The sequence below is a fragment of the Osmerus eperlanus genome, chromosome 13 (assembly GCF_963692335.1).
Source record: "Osmerus eperlanus chromosome 13, fOsmEpe2.1, whole genome shotgun sequence".
NCBI lineage: Eukaryota > Metazoa > Chordata > Actinopteri > Osmeriformes > Osmeridae > Osmerus > Osmerus eperlanus.
The window spans coordinates 7130774-7154409 of record NC_085030.1 but is presented as its reverse complement, the minus strand read 5'-3'; the positions used below and the strand labels follow the sequence as shown (position 1 = coordinate 7154409).

General features: G+C 43.5%; 2 protein-coding genes across 8 annotated transcripts in view; one reads left to right on the top strand and one right to left on the bottom strand.

Annotated features, from left to right (window-relative positions):
• Positions 1–3445, top strand: part of LOC134033054 (ecto-NOX disulfide-thiol exchanger 2-like) — an 81141-nt gene extending 77696 nt beyond the window's left edge. For all 6 annotated transcript variants that reach the window (XM_062477174.1, XM_062477175.1, XM_062477171.1 and 3 more), the window contains 3 exons: positions 440–545; positions 2420–2505; positions 3248–3445. In XM_062477174.1, coding sequence (XP_062333158.1) covers positions 440–545; positions 2420–2505; positions 3248–3379 — 324 coding nt within the window. In that variant the 3' untranslated portion in view covers positions 3380–3445. The remainder of the gene's footprint in view (positions 1–439; positions 546–2419; positions 2506–3247) is intronic.
• Positions 3446–5199: 1754 nt separating this feature from the next.
• LOC134033051 (solute carrier family 4 member 11-like) lies at positions 5200–23243 on the bottom strand. 2 transcript variants are annotated; one of them, XM_062477167.1, is made up of 20 exons: positions 23145–23243; positions 13336–13386; positions 12451–12549; positions 12016–12059; positions 11588–11807; positions 11293–11374; positions 10968–11091; positions 10598–10798; positions 9845–9929; positions 9571–9696; positions 9372–9485; positions 9100–9232; positions 8575–8648; positions 7877–8147; positions 7614–7720; positions 7345–7510; positions 6855–7028; positions 6554–6749; positions 6142–6311; positions 5200–5947 (listed from the first exon to the last, which is right to left on the bottom strand). In XM_062477167.1, the coding sequence occupies exons 1-20, from the start codon at positions 23203–23205 to the stop codon at positions 5881–5883; spliced, it is 2565 nt and encodes an 854-aa protein (XP_062333151.1). In that variant the 5' UTR covers positions 23206–23243; the 3' UTR covers positions 5200–5880. The 2 variants fall into 2 exon arrangements, with proteins under 2 accessions (XP_062333151.1, XP_062333152.1); XM_062477168.1 differs by lacking the exon at positions 23145–23243 and adding an exon at positions 16674–16860.
• Between the last annotated feature and the right edge of the window lie 393 nt (positions 23244–23636).

Here is a 23636-nt window from a genome sequence, read left to right as displayed (position 1 = left end):
CAGCTTGATCATTAGCATTACCAACACCCTCGCTCCTCCTTCTCTCTCTTCTCTCCTCTGTTTGAATTCTAGCCCTGGACTACCATTTATGAATTATCTCTCTTTTTATCTCTTGCTTCTCTCTCTCTCTTTCTCTTGCATTTTCAGTGCACCCTTGTCTTTGTCATCTGTACCTCTGATGTGAAAGTTCATATTCAAGTGATTATTCAAACGGTTATTCCAGTCATTCATGTCCCTGATCGTGTTCTTTGTTTCGGATCAAACAGCTTCAACTCAAAGTCAGCAGTAATAATGTATTTATGTGCATGTTGCTTGACATTGAAGTGATATTTTGTTTGTGTGTGGATGGGTTTGCATGTGTTTGTTATGTATGTATGTATGTATGTATGTATGTATGTATGTATGTATGTATGTACCTGCGATGTGTGTGTGTGTGCAGGATTCCCCAGTGCCGTCGGTGGTGTCCTGCAGTCAGGAGAAGGAGGGTGCACCAGAGAAGAGCCTGTCCAGTCCTGTCCAGTCTGAGAGAGAGGCCCTGCTAGTTGGTACATCCACACCACTCCACTCACAGATTAGTATAAGACATTGTGTACAGAAGAGAGCAAGATTAATATTGCGTTCATTTAGTGAAGCCTTTCTCAACCCTGGTCCGCAAAGGACCCCCTGCCCTGCATGTTTGAGATGTTTCCCTCTTCCAATACACCAAATGAATGAATATGCCGTTATCAGGCATCTGCTGAGCTTGATGACAACCCATTCCTTTGAATCAGGTGTATGGGAGCAGGGAAACATGTAGAACATGCAGGGCAGGAGGTCCCTGAGGAGCAGGGAAACATCTAGACCATGCAGGGCAGGAGGTCCTTGAGGAGCAGGATTGAGAACGGCTGATTTAGCAGATGTTTTTATCCAAAGCAGTCAAACACTCGACCACTGAGCTATACCTACCCCCAAAATGAAGGCCCTGGATTCAGTGTACAATAATATATATTATTTTTGTAGACCTGTTTTCAATTTTTGGACACACCTCCGCAGAAAAAAAGAAATTACATAAAACAGAGGAAAAGACAAAGTTTAGAAAAAAAACTTGTGGATCCACAAATGTTGAACACTTTCTGATGAAAAGCGATGCCAAATGGCAGCATTCAGACTAGCATATGTGTGTGTTTGTTAGCCAGTTTTTGTTCACGTCTGCTGCCTCTCCATCGCAAAGAATGGACTGGATGGGTCTTCTGTCTCTCTCAGCAGAGTAAGCGTGAGATTGGCCCACAGATAGTTAGGTAACCAATGGGCCGCTGAGCCTGTGACCGCCCACGTCTGGTGGCTCAGTGAAGAAGAGTCTGGCCCAGAGGATTCTGGGAATTCGTTCTGTCAGAACCACTCGGTGTGATGTGGTGTCTGAAGCTATGCTCAAGTGAGCACAACAGAAGTAAAAAAAAAAAAAGGACTTTGTTTCCAGAAGGAACTAATTTACCCAGGAAACTAAGGGTCAATTTTGTGTCTCCCTTTGGTCCCCTATGCTGCAAAACATATACAGATAAGGTTGGAATTGAACAGAAAACAGGGAAAACAGATGACTTATCTCTAGGCTCTTTCTAAAATAGGTAAGGTTACAAAATCAAAAAGATATAACAATGTGTTTTGAAGGAAATACAATGGGAGGATTCTTCCTTTTGATCTCAATTATACATAAACACAGACACGTACACAAACTTACACACGCACACACAAAGACACACAATTCACGCACACACACACACACACACACACACACAGACACACAATCATGTGTCAGATCAAAGGCTCAAGAGTTCTTCTTCTGAAGTCTCACCTGGCTTATTTCACCCTCTAAGGTCTCATTTAGCAGTGTGTATATGTTTGTATACGTGTGTGTGTGTGTGTGTGTGTGTGTGTGTGTTATGGGCACCTCCTGAGGCTCAGAGAGTGGTTGTTGTCCAGAGGTGGAGGATTATAACGGCTGGGCCATCATATCAATGAGCTGCTAGCAGATGGGATTGTTGGGCTGGATGAAAGCCCATGGTGCTCTGAAGAGAGAGATGGAATGTAGAGAACAGCATCAAAGCAGTCATTAAACACCCCTCTTCATCTGGAGCCTTCAAACACAAGAGTCATCCACACAACGGTGATTTCTTTTGGGGGGACGACACTCGAAGCGTTCAGACCCGTTTCCATATCAGTCTGAGGAGTCCTCCAGAGCGGTGGTCTCCTGGATCTCCTGTCGGGGTTTGTCTTTCCAGGTGGAGAAGGGGGACTGACATTCAGAGAGACCCGTTCTCAAGAGCTGCATGACACGCTCATAGACCGTTTAGGGTTATAACTCTCTGTCTCTCTGTCTGTCTTTCTCCATCTCCCACCATCTCTCTCACCCATTGTTCCTCTCTCTCTCTCTTTTTCTCTCCAGGGATCATCTCGACGTTCCTCCATGTCCACCCGTTTGGAGCCAGCATCGAGTACATCTGCTCCTACTTACAGCGTCTGGACACCAAGGTAGACCTGGCACACACACGCAACCACACACACACACACACACATGGATAAATACACACACGCACAGACTGACATTCCACACCCTGTCAGGCCAGACATTAAGCTAGGAGGTAGCCCCCCACAGGGCTGACATATGGCTCTGATGCATGCCAGAGTCCCACTGTGGAGCTCCCTGCTCAAGCTGGGCCTGCTGGCACCGGCATGGTCCCTTGGTGCAGATTGAATCACTGTTTATTCAGACACATAGCAGGCCTGCTCGTGGACCTATCTGTAGCTAGCTCAGCCACCCAGCTCCATCAGTTTCCCTGCCATATTAATGACTGCAGAATCTCTCACAGTCCACCGCCACAGTTGAGGGAGGGTGTCAATCTGATTTCCCCTGGCACTCTGAGACGTGTTTGAGCTGGATTTTTCAGCCTTGCCAGATAGGTTTCATTTATTGCGAAGCTTTGCTAAAACACCCATCTCTTCTGCCCCTTGAGTGGCCTCTGCCAGTTTCCTTCTGCAGGCTTCCAGGGCAGCTCCCTCAGATAATCCGGTACCATCTCACTGCCTCACAAACTGAGGCCCATAGATGAGACAGAATGAGACCCCTCTCTCTGGCCCCCTCATAACCAGGAGGACTTTTTCCAGACAATTGAGACCTCTATTTTCTTGCCAAATCCTGTCTGGTTCACGCACACGCATGCATGCACAGAAACACATGCACATAAAGCTTTCCTGTTGTTGCTGTGTGTTGCAGATCCACCCTCCAGAGGTGGAGGCTCTGCTGTCTCGGCTGCCCTGCACCTTCAGACAGGAGCTGACGGGGGTGGGGGCCAGCCTGGAGAAACGCTGGAGCTTCTGTGGCTTCCAGGGCATCAAGAGCACATAGAGCTGCTGGGGACGTCTCAGGAACACGGAGGACGGAGGATGGAGCGGACCCTCAGAGGACGGGGGGTGGGGGGGGACGGGGCGGACCCTCAGAGGACGGGGGGTGGGGGGGGACGGGGCGGACCCTCAGAGGACGGGGGAGGACGGGGGGTGGGGGAGGACGGGGCGGGGACATACGGGACACACGGAGGGAGGGGCAGAGAGGCCAGGGATTCTGTTTTGCTGACAAGAGAACTCCAACTCATGAAGCGCTGATCTGAGCCTGCCTATGCAGAGCCCCGTGGGAGACTTCAGCCCTCTGGCGGAGTTCCTGAAGACGGCCGCCATCCCGAAGGAGCCCTGGGATTGGCTGCTTCTCTGCTACGAGGGCGGGACGCTCCACTTTTCTGAGTCGTTCATTGGCCAAGTCTGCTATCACTCTTTTTTACATAAGGAGGTTATCAGGGTCAATGGAACACTTTAAATATCCAACCCCTCTCTTACCTCTTGTTTTTAGTATTCTTGTTTTTGGTCCCTTGTTTGTAAAGTACTACATGCAAAGTTAATATATTTATATATATATATATACAGTATGTATAGGTTGTGAAATAACAAGGCAAAGTTGTTGCTTGCTGTGGCAGACACATTATGATTTCAGGTCCCATGTAAATGAAACTCAATCATAAGGGTCTCATCTAGATGAGGGTTCAGCTGTTCTGTAAGTATTCTGTGCTACATTGACTCATCATTATCTGTGTTCAATGGAGTAGAACATGCCAAACTTTGCAGATACAGACCCAGAAAGGCAATTATAATCTGTTCTATTGGAGGTTCATTACTACCGAGAACACACTGTCTGGCAATCACAGGAATGATGTTCCAGGGTGAGTAGCAGGCACATTATGAGATAGGAAGGAAGGGACTTCTAGAAAGATGTTCTAAAATCAGTTTTTGGATGTTTTTTTCACAAGGCTTTCACATGGTGCCTCCCTAATCTAGTCCATTACTGGGGACTACTCTTGTTTATAATTTCTTTGGTCTTTTATGGATCATTTTGTACATCTGAAATACCATACTAGATCATTTATTTTATGTGTCATCAACTTCTACTGCTGCTCTTATTCTGTGTGTCGTTGGTTCCTGTCATTCTCTAAGAATTTACTGTATGTGAGTTTGTTGACATCCATTCATTGTCCACAATTTGCGAGGCATTTTTAGAGACATCCACTGATTCCCAGTGCCCTACACAGAGAGCTACAGATTGAATAGGTTGCAACAACCTACTGAACAAACATTATTCAATATTAAATAACTTTAAACATACTGCAGTAATCCCAGCACAGGGAGTTGTGCTGGCGCTGGTGTGATTGCGGTGCACTGAGGCATCACACACACAGATGGGGGCTGCAAGTTGCAGTGGAAATGGAATTCTAGCTTTGTTTGTGGCACACCTGCTCGCAATTAGTTTACCAAGCGCAGGTTGGAATTGTTTGCTGCAATAAAAGTAACCCAAAGATGGAGCTAGCTGTGATATTCTGATGGCCTAAGTAACAGACATATTTGATGAAATGTCATTTGAATCCATTGGTTCTGCTTCTGGCTGTCGAGGGTGTCTGTTTTCATTTTTATTGTTAACACAAAATACATGGCTTTGAAAGAGAATAAAGGTGGCTTATTTTTCTAGAACGTCCCATGCATTGGTTTGTGGAGAAAGAATGGGTTCCCCAGCTATGGTGAATCTAAAAGTGTGTTTGTAAATGATTATGCTGCCCTCTACTGGAGGAATAACAGTGGAGAACTTTTCTCAAAACAGCTTCACATTGGACAAGTTAGCCAAGAGGCCCTTCCATATCAAAGGGTTTTATCCATGGTCAAAACTCACATCATGTTTCTGTAATGCAGTTAACACTCAGGTTTACTTTGGGTTTAGTATTTATCTTACAGTCTTAGACATTAACAAAAGAACATTGATTATTCAAGCAATGTTTCTGTTGCTGTTTTAATACATGGAACAGCCAGGACAGTTTACATGACTAATGAGTGCAGAACAGACACATTAAAAAAATGCTAAACCAGACCTAATGCATGGCGAATACATTTGACCAAAGTAATAAAACAAATTATAAACCAAACAATTCCATAATTTGGAGTTGCTGTCTCTAGCTAAAAAGTCAAGTGTAAAAATTATATTTATATTTGACACAGATGTAGGAAGGAAAAGAACAGTCACTATCTGTGTGTGTATTAAATATGACAGGGAACAAAATAATATGTGAATATGTTAAATGTTAAATACAAGCACCTGCATATATATTGTGAATGTACAGAATCAAATCAACAGAGCAGACATAAGGAATAATAACGTGGTCCATCCCGAGATTCTCACTTCCAACAAATCTCAGCGCCCACCCTGACCCCCTCTTGTACTAATGTAGTTCTAGTGCATTTTAACACGTCATCAGAGAATAAACAGATTTGGTTGTTAATGCCCTCGTGTATCTGTCCTTGCAGGTTTGTCCTTCTCTACATGTGCTGAGCATCCATGATGTCAAGATACTTTGCCTCGATTATCTTTGGCAGCAGGTTGTTTCTGTGGAGGACAAACAATGTTCTGTTTCAACAAAAGAGGATCAATACAGCATTGCGCTGGACCTTGTGCTGACAACGTTTCCACTATGTATTTATTTCGACCAACACCAAGCAGAACATCCCAAAAAGAAGAGCCCATCCCGTCTGTGTGTCCGTGTGTGCCTCCTCCGCCCCCTGGTGGCGAGGAGGACCTACCTGATGGGGATGAGCAGGATCATGAGCAATGGGAAGACCATCTTCATGTAGGGCAGCGGGTACATCCCGAAGGCACACAGGACAATCAGCTGAATCATCTGCAACCCGGTGAAGTAGTGCACCTTCCTCTGGGGCACCCGGCGGATGTAGTGGGTAGGGGGGTAGGACGTCTGAGGGAGAGAGGGAGCGATGAAGAGATAGATGGAGAAAGAGACACAGACAGAGATGGGGGAGAGAGAGAAAGAGGGGATGAGAAGAGGAAATAGCGAGAGAAAGAGAGAGAGGTACCATAAGCAAAAGTATTCTACAATATACTCAGTTGAAAACAACTTTACAGTTACCTTTCCGGTAGCAAGGTAGCTTTCCTGTACGTAAATACTTAGAGTAGTCTTTAGCTGTCATATTGTCTCACCTGTTCCTTTAGGAGCAGGGCCATACGGTCACACATCTGGTTGCCGTCTAAGGAGGTGGCAGCGATGTAGAGGAACAGACCGTAGAGGACTGGTTTGGGGATCCACTGCAGGGGAATGGGCAGCATGAACACTGACAGGCCAATCAGGATGTTGGCGATCAGAGAAGTGAGGCGAGTCTCCTTCACGCTCACAATGCTACAGCCCCAGACACAGAGACAGTCACTTTTCTTTTTAGATGGACTGAAGCAAATAACTGCATTTATGTGTGTGAAGAAATAAGGTTGTTGGTGGTTTACTCACGATTCGTAGAGGTGTCCGTTCTCTACATGCTGCTCTACCTTGGCGAGCTGTCGGGCGTGGAGAGAGGAGTGTGGGAAGGCGGCATGCATCCATGGCAACCCCAGGCAGGACATGAGGATGTTGATGAAGCCTGTCAACATCAGGTCCCAGTGTAACGTTGTTCCCTTCAGCAACCTGGAGGCAAGGACACACACACACACACATGAGCACGCGCACACATTCATACACACATTCAAACCAACATGTACACAAATATACACACCCATACAAAATTGTGCACACAAACAGACAAAGACACCAGTTATAATCCCTTGCTGTGCCTCTAGCACGCTCAGAACTACAACAAGTTATAATCTCAACTTGGGGAAAACTGGGTGAAACCTCAAACATTGCTCCCACACTTCTACTCAGCATTAAAATTCCACTGGCATATCTATGAGTAATTCCGCCCCGAAATGTGAGTGGGCCTGAGAGTGTGCGAGGGCCTTACTTGTGTTCAGGTACGTGGGTGAGAGAGATGACGATGTTCTGGTCGATGAAGATGAGCAGGGCCAGGAGGAAGCCCAGGCCTGCAGCGCTGAGCGTGTTCCAGCCTGTCAGCTTGTCGAAGGGGGCGAAGTTGAACACGGGGCCGTTGTGGACGTTGAACACAGGAACTGTAGTAGAGGTCGTCAGTATCCACCGGCACGCCTTCATTTTAGTCGTGATTATTCCACACCATCTAAGTCATGTCTAAGGCTTTGACAAATATGTTCTTACGTTCTATGTCGAGGAACAGGTAGGAGCCGATGAAGGAGCAAACTAGCACAGAGATGGGCAGGGCGCAGTCCGACACCACCTCTCTCACTTTGCCATTCAGATAGGGGCTGTGTGCAGGAAACCACCAGAGAAATGTCAACCAAAGCTCATACTATATCCAAACAATTACAGTAGAGCTCCGAACCACATTGTCTTTGGATAGATATTGAAGTATCTGCTAAATGAATACAGGACATTGTGGCAGACAATGTTGGGCAACCTACCTCCTTTTAATGAGGTAGAGGGTGTACCCCAGCCACAGGGTCCCCAGCATGAGCAGGAGACAGAGAACAGGCCTCTCTCTGGTACACAGCACCAGGGTCTTGGGCAGGAACACAGACACATGCTCTACCAGGGGCCCCGTTCCATTACCAAGCAAGGGCCCTGTTCCATTACCAGCGTGAGCAGCCTTCTCGAGCAGCTCCTGGATCTGCTGAAGCACTGCTGTGCCGTTGACTGTGGCCAGAGTAGGATCGTGGTAGAAGTGCTTAAAGACTGGAAGTGAGGAGGAAGGGATGTGGAAACAAATGGAAAGGAAAAGGAAAACAAACAAATGTGGAGTTAGTTAGATAAAAATACGTTTGTAATTAGACCAAGGTTGAAGGACGCACTCTCCTTCCCGCATAGCCTTGACATACTTAAGGAATACCCTCCAGATGTAAACAGAGCTGAGGAACATGGGGACAGCGTGTGGACATTATAAGGGTGTCAGGTCCCTCAGTGCCCCAAGGAGAGCCTGTTTGATGGCAGCCGTTGCACACCTGTAAAGACTCTATGATGGATATTCGCTAGCTTACCAAGACATTTGACAGGCAGCTTGTTTAAACATTCCCCTGCATTAAGCTCAGATGGTACACTGGAAGAAGCAAAGCTCGGAATACAATGTAGTGTAAATGTAATCCACATCCACCGCTCAACTCACTTTTGACGGTTCCTTTCACGGCATCCCCGACGAAAGCTATGGATATGAACAGCGCAATGACTTCCTCTGTGGAACTACCAGGAAGAGAAGCACAGTGAGCGTGTTGTGATCATTCCTGCTTTATCAGCACATTGTCCGCCTCAGACAAAGACAAAACAGGGAAACTCAAGGTGAGGTGAATACAATGATTACTAAAACATACACACTGAGAGTGGAAAACAGACGAAAACAGAGTTTTAAACATATAGTTGGGTTACATTGAGCACAGACAAGACAAAGACTTTACAAATATTAAAATTTTCTAGTATAGAATCCCTAAAAAGCATAATATTATATTATTACATTGAATATCCAACATTACTGGATATCAATACTGGCACACCAAAACTGGACTTGTTCATGTTGACATGCTTATGTTGCATGTACCACAGTATGTGGTATATATGTCTCATATTGTAAATACCACAGTATGTGATCTTTGGAAATAGTGTGTGTTTCAGTGTGAGTGGATGGTGTTTCACTGACCGTTTGAATAGCTTCATCAGCAGGCTGACGTTGAAGAGACCACCCAGGATGAGGAAGAGGCTGTTCCACAGGCCGATGCAGGCGTAGAACGCTGGGAAGTCCAGATCATATTCATCGCAGATTCCTCTGACCACTGCAGCACACCACACACACACACAAAAACCACATTAGCAAAAACCACATCATCCTCATAAACCCATGCACATTACACATTACACATTCTCAGAAATGTGGAAACCTTTCTTTAAAATGTCTTATCCTGTTTTGCATACCGCTAATGAAGATGGCCAGGGGTGCAGTGGTCAGGGGGATGACTAGAGGAGCGCCAGCAAACAGAGAGTAGATGACTCCTCCAATGCTCTGGCCAACGATGGTCTTCTGGACATCTGTCCCGAAAACGCAATTGGTTAGTTTTACTTGCCACCGGATGGAAAATGACCCGCTAGAAATGTTCATAGAATTGTTTGGTACCTATCTCTCCCCTTGTGCTCTCATCATTCAGAGAACCAAAGGCTATGGCAGGAAGTAGAATGGCAACGTACAGAAAGATGGCGGTGGTGGTGTACTTCAACAGGGAGCAGTCTTTCCCAACAATACCTGTATGAAACAAACAGATTATCACTTTATATTACTCAGACATATATTTTAACATCACTGAGGTAGCAGCTGAACATTGAAAAGGTATGTATTGCACCAATGGGCACATTTATTTTTGAAAACATCATTTGAGAATGGTTTAACGTACCGTCTGTGAAGTCTGAGGGGTAGAGGGGGAGTCTTCGACGGAGATCCTCATAGATTCCCCTGCCAGCTTTAAAGAAGTCTAGACACTGGAGAGTTACAGGCAGGCGTTAGTCTAAATGACAGGTATGTATGCTGGTCAGATGGAGAAAGGCTTTGAAGAACCACAGTGGATTCAACCGGGAGCCCCAACACATGAGCAAATACTCTCAGAAAAATCCCTATGTTCAGGACGGCTGCCTGGTTGTACAATGTTCAAGATGAAGGCGTGTTTCTGTTGTGTAACTACAACGTAATATGATTTTTCCAATAGCATTGTCCTTCCTCTTCTGGGCAAGTGTTTTAGTGTTGTTTTGGTGTTTCCACTCACTAAGCTGAGATGTTTCCCTGTAATGAAATACTTGTATCATCTTAAGAGCCCGCATGCTGTTAGGCTGCCAGGCAACTACAACAGTCTTGGCCGACATTTTAAATGTGAAGTCCAGCTGCTCCTCATTGTCTTGTAGTGGGTAATAGAATCTGGCTGAAGTCACGTTTCTCAGTGGAGCTTCTCTTTATATGCCTGGATGGAACAGGAACTAAGAGGGTGGGCTTTACATGTGGAGAAACACCTTCAGAGAAACTTAGTCCCCCAAAAATACAGCCTGTGATTCAGTTTACTGTAACAAAAGCACAATTTCTAAATCAATTAACAAATAATTTTAATATACATGAGTATTTAGCCATGTCAGCCAGCATTGCTTGTTGATATTGATACCTGAAGAGGTTTGTTGCTGCCCATGTCTGCATCCTCGGTGGCTGGTTTCTCACAGGCGATGGAAAGTTGCTGCCTCTGGTACACCAGTTCCTGTTTGAACTCCTCCTGGGTCTTGGTTTGCAGAAGCTTCTGTCTGAAGGAGATGTCTGAGAACATGGTGGCGAACGTCCTGCCCAGCTCAATGGCTGTTTTAGTGCTTTTCTGCAACAACAAAAAAGGTAAGATGATTAGGTAATTTTAAAGTGTTTGATGGATGTTTAGGTGTATTTCTGTGAGATCTTTGAGAAGTTTAACTCTGGTTTGAATGGTTTTGGGACTGGTAACCCATGGTTACACATCTGGTTGGTCAGAGGAGGACGTTAGGGGTCACCGTTCTGGGTGGAGCGAGGATGAGGATGACGTAGCGAGCTTCACGGCAGTTCACCCCCCAGTTCTGCGGGCGTTCTAGACGGGCGATGCACACCTGACGCCTCTGGAGGCTGCGCACGTTGGAGCTGGACAGACAGGCAGACAAGAAGATTCTCAGGCAAGCAGACAGCCAGCCAAGAAGGTAGTGGGGCAGGCAGACAGACAGTCAGATGGACAGACAGATGGACAGACAGGGTCAAACTATTTGGGTATTAAGAATCAAGGAAATTACATTATTGTATAAGTTATAAGCGACCCTCTATTGACACATTGAGCCAGTTACTTACAGGATACAGAGCCATGACTGCTGGTATCGGACACCCGTAGCAGTAGCGCTTACTCCCTGTATGGTCTCTGTCAACAGGTGGACTGTAGGGGAGGGTAGATGGAATAAGGAGAATATTTACATATATACACAAACCCTCCAAATATACAGACCCTATCTACATCTATACAGATTCTATCTATATACAGGTCCTGTCTATATCTATGCTGATTCTATCCACATGCAGATCCAATCTTTACATCCATACAGATCCTATCAATATCTATGCAGAAAGCATGCAGCTCCTCACTGCTCACCATTGACCTTGTTCCCCCCGGCGTCTGCGAACAGAGATCTCATGACCTCATCCATGTCACAGCTTACGTGCTCCTCCTCCGTTACACGGCTCAGCATGCGCCTCAGAACCTCGTCCAGTGTGGCTGCCTTCTCGTCCAATAGGATGCTGGCCTGGGCCAGGAAGTCGTCCAGGTCTCTATGCGCACGTACTTCCTCCTGGAAGTTCATGGGCTTCACATACTGAGGGAAAAGGAGATGCTGTAGTCAGTGGGGAGAATAAAACTATTACTGTGCACCTGTTATTCACTGAGTTGAAAGTATAACTTTCTTAAACATAATAGGATGAACTTTGACTGAACTTCAGACAAAGTAGCAAAAGTAAAGTCCATTTAATTTTTCTGCGATTTATGAGGAAGGAAAGGAAAGTAGCAAAAAGAGAGTTGCTCACTTTTCTTGTTGTGTTCAGGAGCCCAAACCCAGAGCTGTCAGGATCTACAGATGAAATGTTTTGAGTCAGTATTGTTTTGAGATCAGAATGGAAGCTTCACTCATACACTTCACTCTCCTGAGCTCAGCTTTTCATCTCCGTCCAAATCCCTGCAGCCCACTTCTCTTTGGGATCACTATTAATAGGTTGTTCTGAAGGCCAGTGTGGATGATGGAAGTACACACAAGAGACTGTACATGTCCTTGAACTACCAATCTCTGACTCTGGGCTTTGAAAGTGACTTGGCAAGAACTATCTGATTAGACTTACTAGCATGAGTCAAAATGTGAGAAATTATATTGACTGTTCTTGCATAAACTATAAGAGTTATGTATTTAGAGTTTGTACTGACTGAATGGAACACACAGACATACAGGCAGACAAACACACACTAACCTGAGAGTCCAGTCTGATTCTGACTGTCAACGTTGTGGTCCTTATGAGTTGGGGAGTCTTTCTCCTCAGCGCAGTCTTCCTGCTCCTCAGGTGACAGTTCTGTGGACATAGGCAGGGGTCAGGGGTCATAATGTTTCCACAAGGTCTCAGTTACTCTATAGGAATTAAATAAAATGTTGGCCTCAAACTTAACACACTGGACCAGGTTCAACAATATTTACGGTGCAAGTTTATCGCCCCACCCTACAAGCACCTCGCCATCTGTTGAGGACTACACAACACTGAGGCCTTAATAAAGTATCCCACTCAAACCAGACACGCTGCAATATAACAATAGCAGCTCCTCGTAAATTATTTTATCGTATAGAAGAGAAATATGGCCGCTTGATAGCATGTTTTATGAGGGGAAAAGGAAAAGAGAAAGAAAATCGAGAATGCATCTATAAACAACATTGTTGTCCAATTCAGTAATTAGCTTTCTTGATTTACAGCTGCGAACATGATATATGACTATACGCTCATCCCTCCATCGACTAATCCATCACAACCTCATTATTTACTCTCCATTACCATGTTAAAGGGTCGGGTTCAATGTCACATGAAATTAAGCATTAGCTTAAGTAACCTCAGTGGACAGAATTATTAGCTTCTCAGTATTAAACTGTACATCTCGGAATATCCAGTCTGGTTTTTAACAAAATCATATACAGATAGTATGTAAAAGCAGGATTCATTATCTTTGTAAATAAATGTTGATCTACTTAACATGTCCTTAGAAAAGAACGTTTAGGGTCTTAGCATGCTGTTATGAGGCAGTCATGACAGGAAGCAATGTTGAACAGAGGGAATAAAAGGCAATATTGAAAATGGATCATGGATACCCACCCATCTCTTGGAAAACATATCCATTCTTCGACCTCCCGGTGGCAGGGGCCTCTGTGGAAACAGAAGAGTGGGTCCAGAGTCAGTTTTGGAAACATGAATAACTGCGTGGGGAATCATTTCAAAGAGTGCTCATAGGACAGAGGGGGCTAGAACCACTCTAAGCCTGAGGTGAAGCGGAAATCAAATTAACATCTAACATCTGAATGGTGATTGCAGTCCAACTGCCTTCAATATTGTGTTGGTGTCAGGGCTAAATCAGATGCTGAGTTTAGTAGGTTGAGGAACCACAAGGCATGTGAGGGAGACGGCATCCTTGAGGAGATCTGCAATGACTGTTAGGATGTCCCATTGAAACTAATTGGAAAATTGAAGCTCAAAGACACGCATGGATTGAGTTTTCAGTGAAATGGAAACTACAGTAATCAATCTTGGTGTTTGGTTGTGTAGTCAGGTATCTGAGACAGAAACATAGCAGGGGATCTCTCCTTCCCTGGCAGAGAGCGAGTCTTCACGGCCCAGATTATAACAGGGCTATATCTCAGAACAGATTAAAGAGAACATTCCCATGCCTCCAATATATAGCCTTTCACCTCGGTGATGGGGAGTCTCACAGCTGGCAACCAGCTCTTTGAGACGAGTGAAGAGAGGGAAAGACAGACCTGCAAACTTTAGGATTTTCTTTTTTTGCATAGCGATTGTCTGTCATTGGACAACTGAAAGTGTCTGATCTCAAAACTAAATTGCTTTATTGCCTGGCAATAAAGCAATCTGTTCAGAATGAATGGTTTTAATACCTAGCTACAGAATGGGAAATATCAAATCATACCATGTCCCAGATTGTACAACCTGGCCAGGGCTGTACCCGTACCAACAGCTCACACAAAAATGACAGGCACTCTTAAACAAATCAAACAAGAAAAACAAGTTAGTCAAAAACATTTACATAACTTGTTGTATAACTTGATGGCCATGCTGGGGTTAGGGTAACCCTAAACCTAATCTTCCACTGCTAGCGAGAGAGAAAGCATACAAATGGCATCAGATGCACTGGACGTCAGCAACGCTGAGGCAACTTTTATGCTGTTCGTTGCAGTGCTTCTCTCTATTCTATGCCTCACTTATTCGTATTACTTTGGTATGTGACCTCAATGCATCTCCCTTCCCAGGGAGCCCTCTCCTCAACATGTGCCTGTGGCTTTCCTGTTAAAGGGCTACCTGACTTCCTTTTGCTGATGAGGCTGTGTGGTGGTGATGACAAGGATGCAGCTCCAAGTAAAGGCCCAAGCTGTCCTCAAGAGACATGGCAACTCAGTCTCAATGAACGCCTTGAAATAGTCACTGTCTGGCAGGTCACTATTGTGAACTTTGGAACTTTGGATTGTTTATCTATTTAAGTTGTGCCTCACAATAATGTGTTTATGCGATAACTGAACTCTGTTGGTGTATAAAGTATTTTTTTAAGTCCTTGCCAGGCTTTTTATGTTAAGTAACTTGTTTATTTCTGATTCAGGAATTCAGGATTCTGAAGGCAGCGTAGTGGTGAATTATTGTGGTTTGCGTCGTGAATGCAGTTGAATAGACTCCACTAATGAAGAAAATAAATAGTATGCTTGGGATATGCAATGCCTGATCATCAAATCTGTGGGAGAATTTCCTTGACGGCGTCAACAGTTAAATTCTTGTCTGTTTTCTCTACCAAACTATCCTCATTTCTGCAAGGCCATAGCCTTGGCTAACATAAAATAAACATAATTTGCTGTAATAATCAGCTATTCATCACCATTACTCAGAAAAGCAGCATATTAACACAACCACATCGTATTGAACATAACCTTTTGACCAATTTCTGGACCACTGCTCTGGGCCAATTGAAATGCGAAGCTTCACTCACACATACAAAATGTGCATCATGCATCACCCTTAACCCCAGAGTATAATGAAATGATGTGGTACTGACTGTAGTCTTTTTTCACTTAACTAGCAGTATACACCAACTATTTCTGACCCTGTGATCCTGCACGGCATTGATAGATAATCCCCTTGAAGACAGTCTTGCGGAGACAGAACCCTGCTAATGTTCAGTTATAAGTGGATGAAATACACTTTGTAAGCCTGAACATGTTATTTTAATTCAGGGATATTGAGATGTGGACAGTGACAAATAAAATTCCCCAATTAGTGGTATCACACTCCTTGTATGACAGTTGTAAATTAAACTACCAATGTCATGGTAATTGTATTATCATACACATTCATACTCAATTGAATGTAATGGCCGAGGTTAGAGGGAAAAACCTTAACATTTTTAAGATTATCCAGATGAAAAATGTGGTAATCTACTTAATCCCTTGCTGAGAAAATTCAGCAAGGGCAGGTTAACCCATTACAAGCATTAAACCCTCAAACAGTTCATGGCCCAGAAACAAGCAGAACAACCAACAGACTCCCACAATACAAAGAGCATCAGAACAGGGCCTGCCTGTACCCTACCTCTATTACTTTTTCTTAGCATGGTGTCCCTGCACACCGTATGTACGGTCTGCCCCACACACATACTGCCCACACAACCATCTGGCTGGTAGAGACAGGGAGCTGGGGCTTGAACACTTTGATGGATCAGAAAGGAACAGATTGAGACTTGCAGTTGGTGAGGTGACTAAACCCTGTTGTGATGAACTGTGACATTTTAAATCCATAAATTCAACACTACATTAACCTCTGTATAGAGAAAAGTAGTTAAAAAACAAGTTGGCACCAAATAAATAACAACTCCAAGGAGTTTTAGCTGTTTGGTTTGCTTCTGTGCAATCTCATGTTCTCCTATGGACAGCCAGAGTGACAGAAGCAAACAAAAAGAACACTCCACAAGGATAACAGGCTACCGCCTCGCTATCTTACCAGGCCGGCAAGCGTTCCGTTTACTGCTGAACTGCAAATATTGACCTGTACCCTTTGCTTTCCAACTTTTCAGCTTGCCTGGCAATAAAGCAATCTGTTCAGAATGAATGGTTTTAATACCTAGCTACAGAATGGGAAATATCAAATCATACCATGTCCCAGATTGTACAACCTGGCCAGGGCTGTACCCGTACCAACAGCTCACACAAAAATGACAGGCACTCTTAAACAAATCAAACAAGAAAAACAAGTTAGTCAAAAACATTTACATAACTTGTTGTATAACTTGATGGCCATGCTGGGGTTAGGGTAACCCTAAACCTAATCTTCCACAGCTAGCGAGAGAGAAAGCATACAAATGGCTGCAGCATGTGCATGTTTGGCACAAGGTGTGTCAGGTTGCATGTGAGAGAAAACCCCTCTTGCCGGGGGGAACTTACCGGATGGCACAAAATGGAGGACCCTCTTGGCTTCCATGATCTCAAGGCTTTTCAGGTGTTGTTTTTCAACCCATCATTAAGGTCAAGTTCTCCAGGGGTGACCTACTGTGTACTCACTGTTACCCCCAGTCTACACTGGAGTTCCCAGTCAGTCTACCCCGTGAGGTAGGATCACCTCCCAGAAGCTTCCTGGCACATGGGGAAGGGGGAGGAGGTACAGAGAAAAGAGGAAGGGGATAGGCCAGACTGGGCCTGCCTCTGCTGGGTGTGTTCTCCTATTCTACTGTATAGCACTAGAAACAGTATGGGTCCCGTGACACTTTGTTTGTGTATCTTAATGGACACAAGTGAATCAATTGTTTCATGAACTGTATGTGCATCATCAGGTATTTGGTTCATGATCATTAAACTGATTAAAAGGTCTTGGATACCAAAGGCTCTGAACTCTAAACTTTATTTGGTGTACAAACATGGACAATTGTGATTACTACTGGAGCATTATGCGGTATCCTTTCAACACTTAAAAGATCATGTGCATCCCCTTTTTAAAAATCTAATTAAACATTTTTTTATGGAAAGTGAATGCCATGGCCTGTTTGATTGAAGTCACTTATGTTCCTTTTACTATTTATCCTGACATTTGAATGGAGCCATTTTATGTTTTGTTTAGGAATACCTATCCCTCATCCACGCTTGAGTGCACCATTAACATCCCACCAATCATTTTAATTTGACGGAAAACGACAGATACTGGCACCAAATTATTGAACTTTTGTGAGAAAGTGTTGCTAAAGTTTATTCTTAGCTGACTGATGTGTTTGTGAAACTTGTATTCACAGAAAGTCCCTCTTTTTTTATAAACCTGGAGGTTCTCTCCATGTAGACTTATGCATTCCACTGCATTCCCCTCAGCCTGGTGTAATTACTCCTGGCGTACCTGCTTGTTATTTACGTGGGGGTTACAAGCCTCGTAAAACTATATTGCCTTTTATTTATTGACATCAAAGGCTGTTCTACAAAAAACCTTAAGGGCTCTCAGTAAATTTTTATTTCAGGCTTTACAAAGCAGCCTGCTCTCCGGTATATGTGAACAAAATCAAAACAGATCCCTTGACAGTAAAGCTGTTTGTGCTAGCTGGGCTACACATGGGTATCCTCTAGTCCATCCCATGACTAGTTTGCTCCTGGCTAAAGCCAGAAGGAAAAGCTGAGAGGTACTCTGGCAAGTGCACCTGCAGAAGGCCACAGTTTATATTAAAACCACCAGTGGAGTTAAGCAATAAATAATGATCTTTGCAATTTATTAACTTAAACTTTCTGTCACAGGAGTTGTTTGTAAAGAAATCCTCAAATTGAAAAGCAAAGGGAAGTTAATCATAGCTTTAAAACTTGTTCCTCTCCTTGCATTCCCATTTGTAATGCACTCATGAAGAAAACAGACTTTTTCAAAAGGATGTTGAACCAATGATGAAGTATCTACACAGGACCATATAGGCGTGGCACACTTCTCCTTCCAGTACGTGTCATCAACACACACAGTGATATTCAACCCTAGGCTGGCTGGGTAACATTGAGCTGCATGATTACTGTTTAGTCAAATGAACTGGAGAAGAGGCTGAATTTATTCTCAAACAGCTCCCTCTGATGGGCTTACAGAGAATGGCCATACAGTGAAACTGATCTGCCTTAAGCTTAACAGGCAAATGGTCCATTCATGACTCCAATTAAAACAGCTTGTCTGCTCATATCTTGCATGGCTGCACACGGTACCCTCATTTAACCCAACGTTAGTAACATGGCCCAGAGTTGTTGCTAGGTTCGCTTTAATCCAAGAAAATGAAATTGTGTTTGACAAAACCGTGAAAACAATGCAATTTACATAGATTATTACCACACCAGCTTGTCAACAACTGGCAGTGGACCCATGTGAGAAGAGAATGGTTGTCCTTGAACTGAGGCTTTGTGTTTGTTTGGCCTTACACTCAGCCATGCAGTACCTTTCCCTTTAATACTATAGTCATATCAATTTTTTATCCTAGGAATGTTTATCAAACACAAAGGCATTACATGAATACAAAAAAAATAACTCATTCGAATAGTCTGCAAAGCATCTTTTAAAACATATAATATATTTTTTTATTATATTTTTATATAATATTATTTATATTTTATTTTTATTTTATTTTATATTTTATTGTATAGTTTATTTTAATCAAATTCCTTTGCTAGTTATGTACCCTTAGTTTGCTAGTTATGTAACCTTAGTATAGTTAGTCCTCATATTTAAATTTTTGATTCCTATATGTTTAATGTTTGCACCTTCCTGCCAAAGCAAATTCCTTGTCTGTGCAAACTTTCTTGGCGAATAAATCCCATTCTGATATAAAGTAAAACATGTAAAGGCGAAAAGCACTTCTTTGCAAATCAATCATGTAGTATGTCATCATGAACCATTCTTTCAATTTACAATTGTGAAGGCAGAAATACGTGACTTGGTAGCTATGAATCCCCCTCCTTCCCCCCTGAATGAAGCATCGCCTCCGGATTTTGCGTACTCACACATCCCTCGTGTATCAAAGAAAGGTGGTGGTGTTGTTATGATATATAAAGCTAGCTTCAACCTCAGCCTTAAATCTGTAAATACCTTTAAATCATTTGAAATAATTTGCATGAAACCACCAACTATTTTAAAAAGGAATAATGCTACTACTCCTGGCCCCCCTCCCTCATTTTGTATAGTTACTCTATACCGGCCCCCCGGCCCGTATTCCCTCTTCCTGGAGGAATTTGCAGATTTTAGTGCTGATCTTGTGACATATACTGATAACGTCTTGATTATGGGTGATTTTAACATTCATGTGGATGACCAAAAAGATCCTTTAAGTAAGGCCTTTACTGCTTACTGCTCTAATGAATTCCACAGGTCTCACTCAGGTGGTTTCCAAACCTACCAATCTTCACTCGCATACATTAGATTTAGTTCTCACGCGGGGAATCAAGATTAGTGACGTCATTGTCCACCCCCACAATCCTATATTATCAGACCATTGTCTGATCACCTTCAAAATGGACCTCTGCCAGAGACTTGGAGGCACTAAGAATATTTCTACTAGCCGCTGCATAACCCCAAACACAGCTCTGGAACTGGCTAATATTCTACCCGCTGTACTAGAAGTCCTTGACGTCCCAAATAAATCATTAAATACTAAAACGAGGGATCTGAATTTGGTTCTTCAGCTATCCCTAGACTCTTTTGCCCCTCTCAAACCAAGGAAAAGAAAGGACAAGAAACTGGCTCCATGGTATTCAGAGGAAACCCGCACTCTTAAGAGGTTCACTAGAAAACTAGAACATAAGTGGCGTACCACTAAATTGGAGGTTTTCCGCCTGGCCTGGAAGGACAGCCTAATGGAGTACAAGCAAGTCCTCATTAGGTCCAGATCAGATTATTTCTCTAGGTTGATTAGTAAGAACAAACACAACACTAAGTTCCTATTTGACACTGTTGCAAATCTCACTAAGAAAAGTACACTCTGTTAGTTCAGATTTCTCTCCCAATGATTTCTTAGACCAAAAAATTTATGCAATAAGGGACAAACTACAGACTAGTCCTGGAGGAGTGGCCATCAACACTGAACTTTCCCCTATACCAAGCATGCTGCATGTTGAGGCTCTCACTCACTTTAACCCTATTTCTATGGAAGCGTTCATCGAGCTGATAGACTCCTCGAAACCCACTAGCTGCCTTCTCGATCCTCTCCCTGCCAAACTCTGTAGGGAACTTCTCCCTATTATTGGACCACCCATGCTTAGTATTATTAATGAATCTATTGTAATTGGCCAAGTCCCCAACGATTTCAAACAAGCTATTATTAAGCCCCTTCTTAAAAAACCAAACCTGGATCCAGGTTGTCTTAGCAACTACAGGCCAATTTCAAATTTGCCATTTATCTCCAAAATTTTAGAGAAGGCTGTGGCACAACAGCTCACTGAGCACCTCTCCTCAAATCAGCTTTATGAACCTCTCCAGTCTGGATTTCGTCTCCACCACAGCACTGAAACTGCATTAGCCAAGGTAGTCAATGATCTACTGTTAGCCTCTGACGCGGGTTCTTTCTCTGTCCTGGTTCTTACCTAAGTGCAGCTTTTGACACGGTGGATCATGAGATTCTCTTGGAACGTATGGAGAACTATGTTGGGATTTCTGGTACATCACTTCAGTGGTTTAGATCGTATCTAACCGATAGATCACAATATGTCCACTATGATGGCTGCTCATCCAGGAGCTCCACTGTAAAATACGGAGTACCACAGGGTTCAGTTCTAGGCCCTCTGTTATTTTCTCTCTATATGCTGCCTTTAGGAAACCTAATTAGAAGCTCGGGGGTAAATTTTCACTGTTATGCAGATGATACTCAGCTATATATGTCTATAAAGTCTGGAGAATTTCCACATGCTATGGAAAAATGTGTTTCTAGGTTGAGAGCTTGGATGACTGCAAATTTCCTTCTTCTAAATTCGGATAAAACCGAGGTTCAAATTTTCGGTCCTAAAAAATATCGAAATAATTTTTCCAATCTGACCTTAGACCTAGACGGCGTCAAAGTCTCTCAAAGCCAGCTAGTAAAAAATGTAGGAGTCACAATGGACCCAGACCTTTCGTTTGAGTACCATATTAAGCAAATTACTAGAACTGCATTTTTCCATCTACGTAATATTGCCAAAATACGAAAATTTCTCTCAAAGGATGATGCCGAAAAACTAATACATGCATTTGTTACGTCCCGATTGGACTATTGCAATGTGTTGTTCTCTGGCCTCCCAATTACCCACCTAAAAAATTTACAGCGGGTGCAAAATGCTGCTGCTAGACTATTGACCAGAACAAGAAAGTTTGATCACATAACATCTACTCTTGTCTCTCTACACTGGCTCCCTATCCAAGCCAGAGCTGACTTCAAAGTTCTACTACTAACCTACAAATCTCTGCATGGATTGGCACCACTGTACCTCTCCGGTCTCCTTGCACCCTATTGCCCCGCAAGGACACTTAGATCTCAAGATGCCGGCTATCTGGTGGTTCCCAAAATTAAGAAAAAAACAGCTGGAGGTAGGGCGTTCTCATATAGAGCGCTTCTTCTCTGGAATAAACTACCCGTCTCAATTAGGGAGTCTGATACTGTTTCGACGTTTAAAATTAGGTTAAAAACGTTATTGTTTAGTCAATTCTACGACTGTTAAAGGTAAGTATGTTACTAGTTGGAGGCAACGGGGGACGGGTTGTTTCCATCCTTATTCTTTAAGTATAACTTATTTTAGAGTTCTCTTCCCCTGCAACATATTTCATGTTCCAAATGAGGGGGGCTGTCGCTGTCTTGGTGTGTGGGGTTGCATCAAATTCCCCTTTTTTGCTCTGTTAAATTGCTGCACCAGTCCACACTTGACCGGTGGGGATCTCATTCTATTATGACTGTAACTGTTAGCTGCTCCTGGCATTCTCTAATCCCTGCTCTCCTCTCTCTGTCTCCCCCCACACACATCCCTTGTGGTGTGGGGGGTTTGAGTTGTCAGCACCTGCCTGGTCGTCGGTCAGCCAACGCTGGACCTGGTCGCGAGTCTCCCGGTCCTGTCCTACATCTATAAAGTTGAATAATGGATTTTGGTGTTTTAAAAACCCATCGACACTGTATGACTATGTTTAGCCTGTGTTCTGCTCCTCTCTCCCACCAACCGTCTCTGGAGGAGGGGATCCCTCTCTGAATTGCTCCTCCCAAGGTTTCTTCCATTTTTTTGGGGGAGTTTTTCCTTGTCTTCCTTGAGGGTTTAGGTTGGTTGAGGGGCAGTTCTATGGGCATATGTGAAGCCCTCTGTGACATGCTTGCGTGTAAAAAGGGCTATACAAATAAATTTGATTTGATTTGATTATGAATGGTTAACTGAAAGCAGAATAAAGCACTGTCTGAACTTACTTCCTGCCCTCCAGTCAACCATTGAATATTAAGACATAAAGCAGAACGCTATGACCTTACCCCCATCATAAGTAAAAGACCAGAAAAATTCAACTAAGTGGTACCAACCAAACAGTAAAACATTTGGTTATAGCACAGAGCACTGGGAAAGAGGAGACTACCAATCATTTCACCCATCGTCATGTATGTTTGTATGTACTTATTTTTCTGTTGCAGAGAAATGTATGAAACTTTAATTTGTTTGCTTTAATATTGAATTGATTCAATATTTTAAAAGAGCTTGGAGGTAAGGTTTAAAGGTGCAGGGTATTGAACTTATTGTGCCCCCTGACGCACACTATCCTGCTTCAGGGGAACGCTAACCCAATGATAAGATGAAGGTTATTGCGACTACTCCATACCAGCCTCTTATGAAATCTCATCATAAATGCAACTCACAGCAAACATTTACAGATATATATTGGCAGAGAGGACTAAACATCATGCATGTCAGAACTCTTACCTTCAGCAAAGCCATTCACCTTGACTTTATTCTGCTCTCTGTCTGCCTTCTCAGTCTTCATCTCAGGCTGAACCTGATCGGAACTTGATGATGATGAGAGTTTTCAAACAGCCCTAGTTGTAAGTTATGGAGTGGAGGGAGCAGCGCATGTGGGTAGATGTGTCTGAGAGGCTGTGGGTTACATCAGATGTTCAGTCAGGCATGGCCTTCAGGTAGAAAGACCAGTGGGAGGGGGGGGTGGGGTCAATTCAACCAGTCACAGTTGTTTCTGAACTTGCATGCTGGTCATGTCGGTGTGTTCGGGGAGGGGCGAGGTGATTGTGTCATTGTTACCTTTGAAACATTGAAATGTAGCAGGCCTATTGTGGTTATCGCTTCCTGCAAACGTGAAGTCTAACTAAAATTGAATATTGCCACTTATGCAAGTCTAATGCTTAATCCAACTACACTAACCATAAAATCTGGCCCCCTACACGTACATACAGATCTACT

What these genes read in the sequence shown, in the direction of transcription:
- LOC134033051 (XM_062477167.1), bottom strand. Translation starts at nt 23,205, where the DNA reads ATGAAGACTGAGAAGGCAGACAGAGAGCAGAATAAAGTCAAGGTGAAT. An exon ending in CGGGGGGAACAAGGTCAATG is followed by an intron (nt 11,375 to 11,587) that starts GTGAGCAGTGAG and finishes CCTCCCCTACAG; the next exon opens with TCCACCTGTTGACAGAGACC. An exon ending in GAGCACAAGGGGAGAGATAG is followed by an intron (nt 9,486 to 9,570) that starts GTACCAAACAAT and finishes TTTTCGGGACAG; the next exon opens with ATGTCCAGAAGACCATCGTT.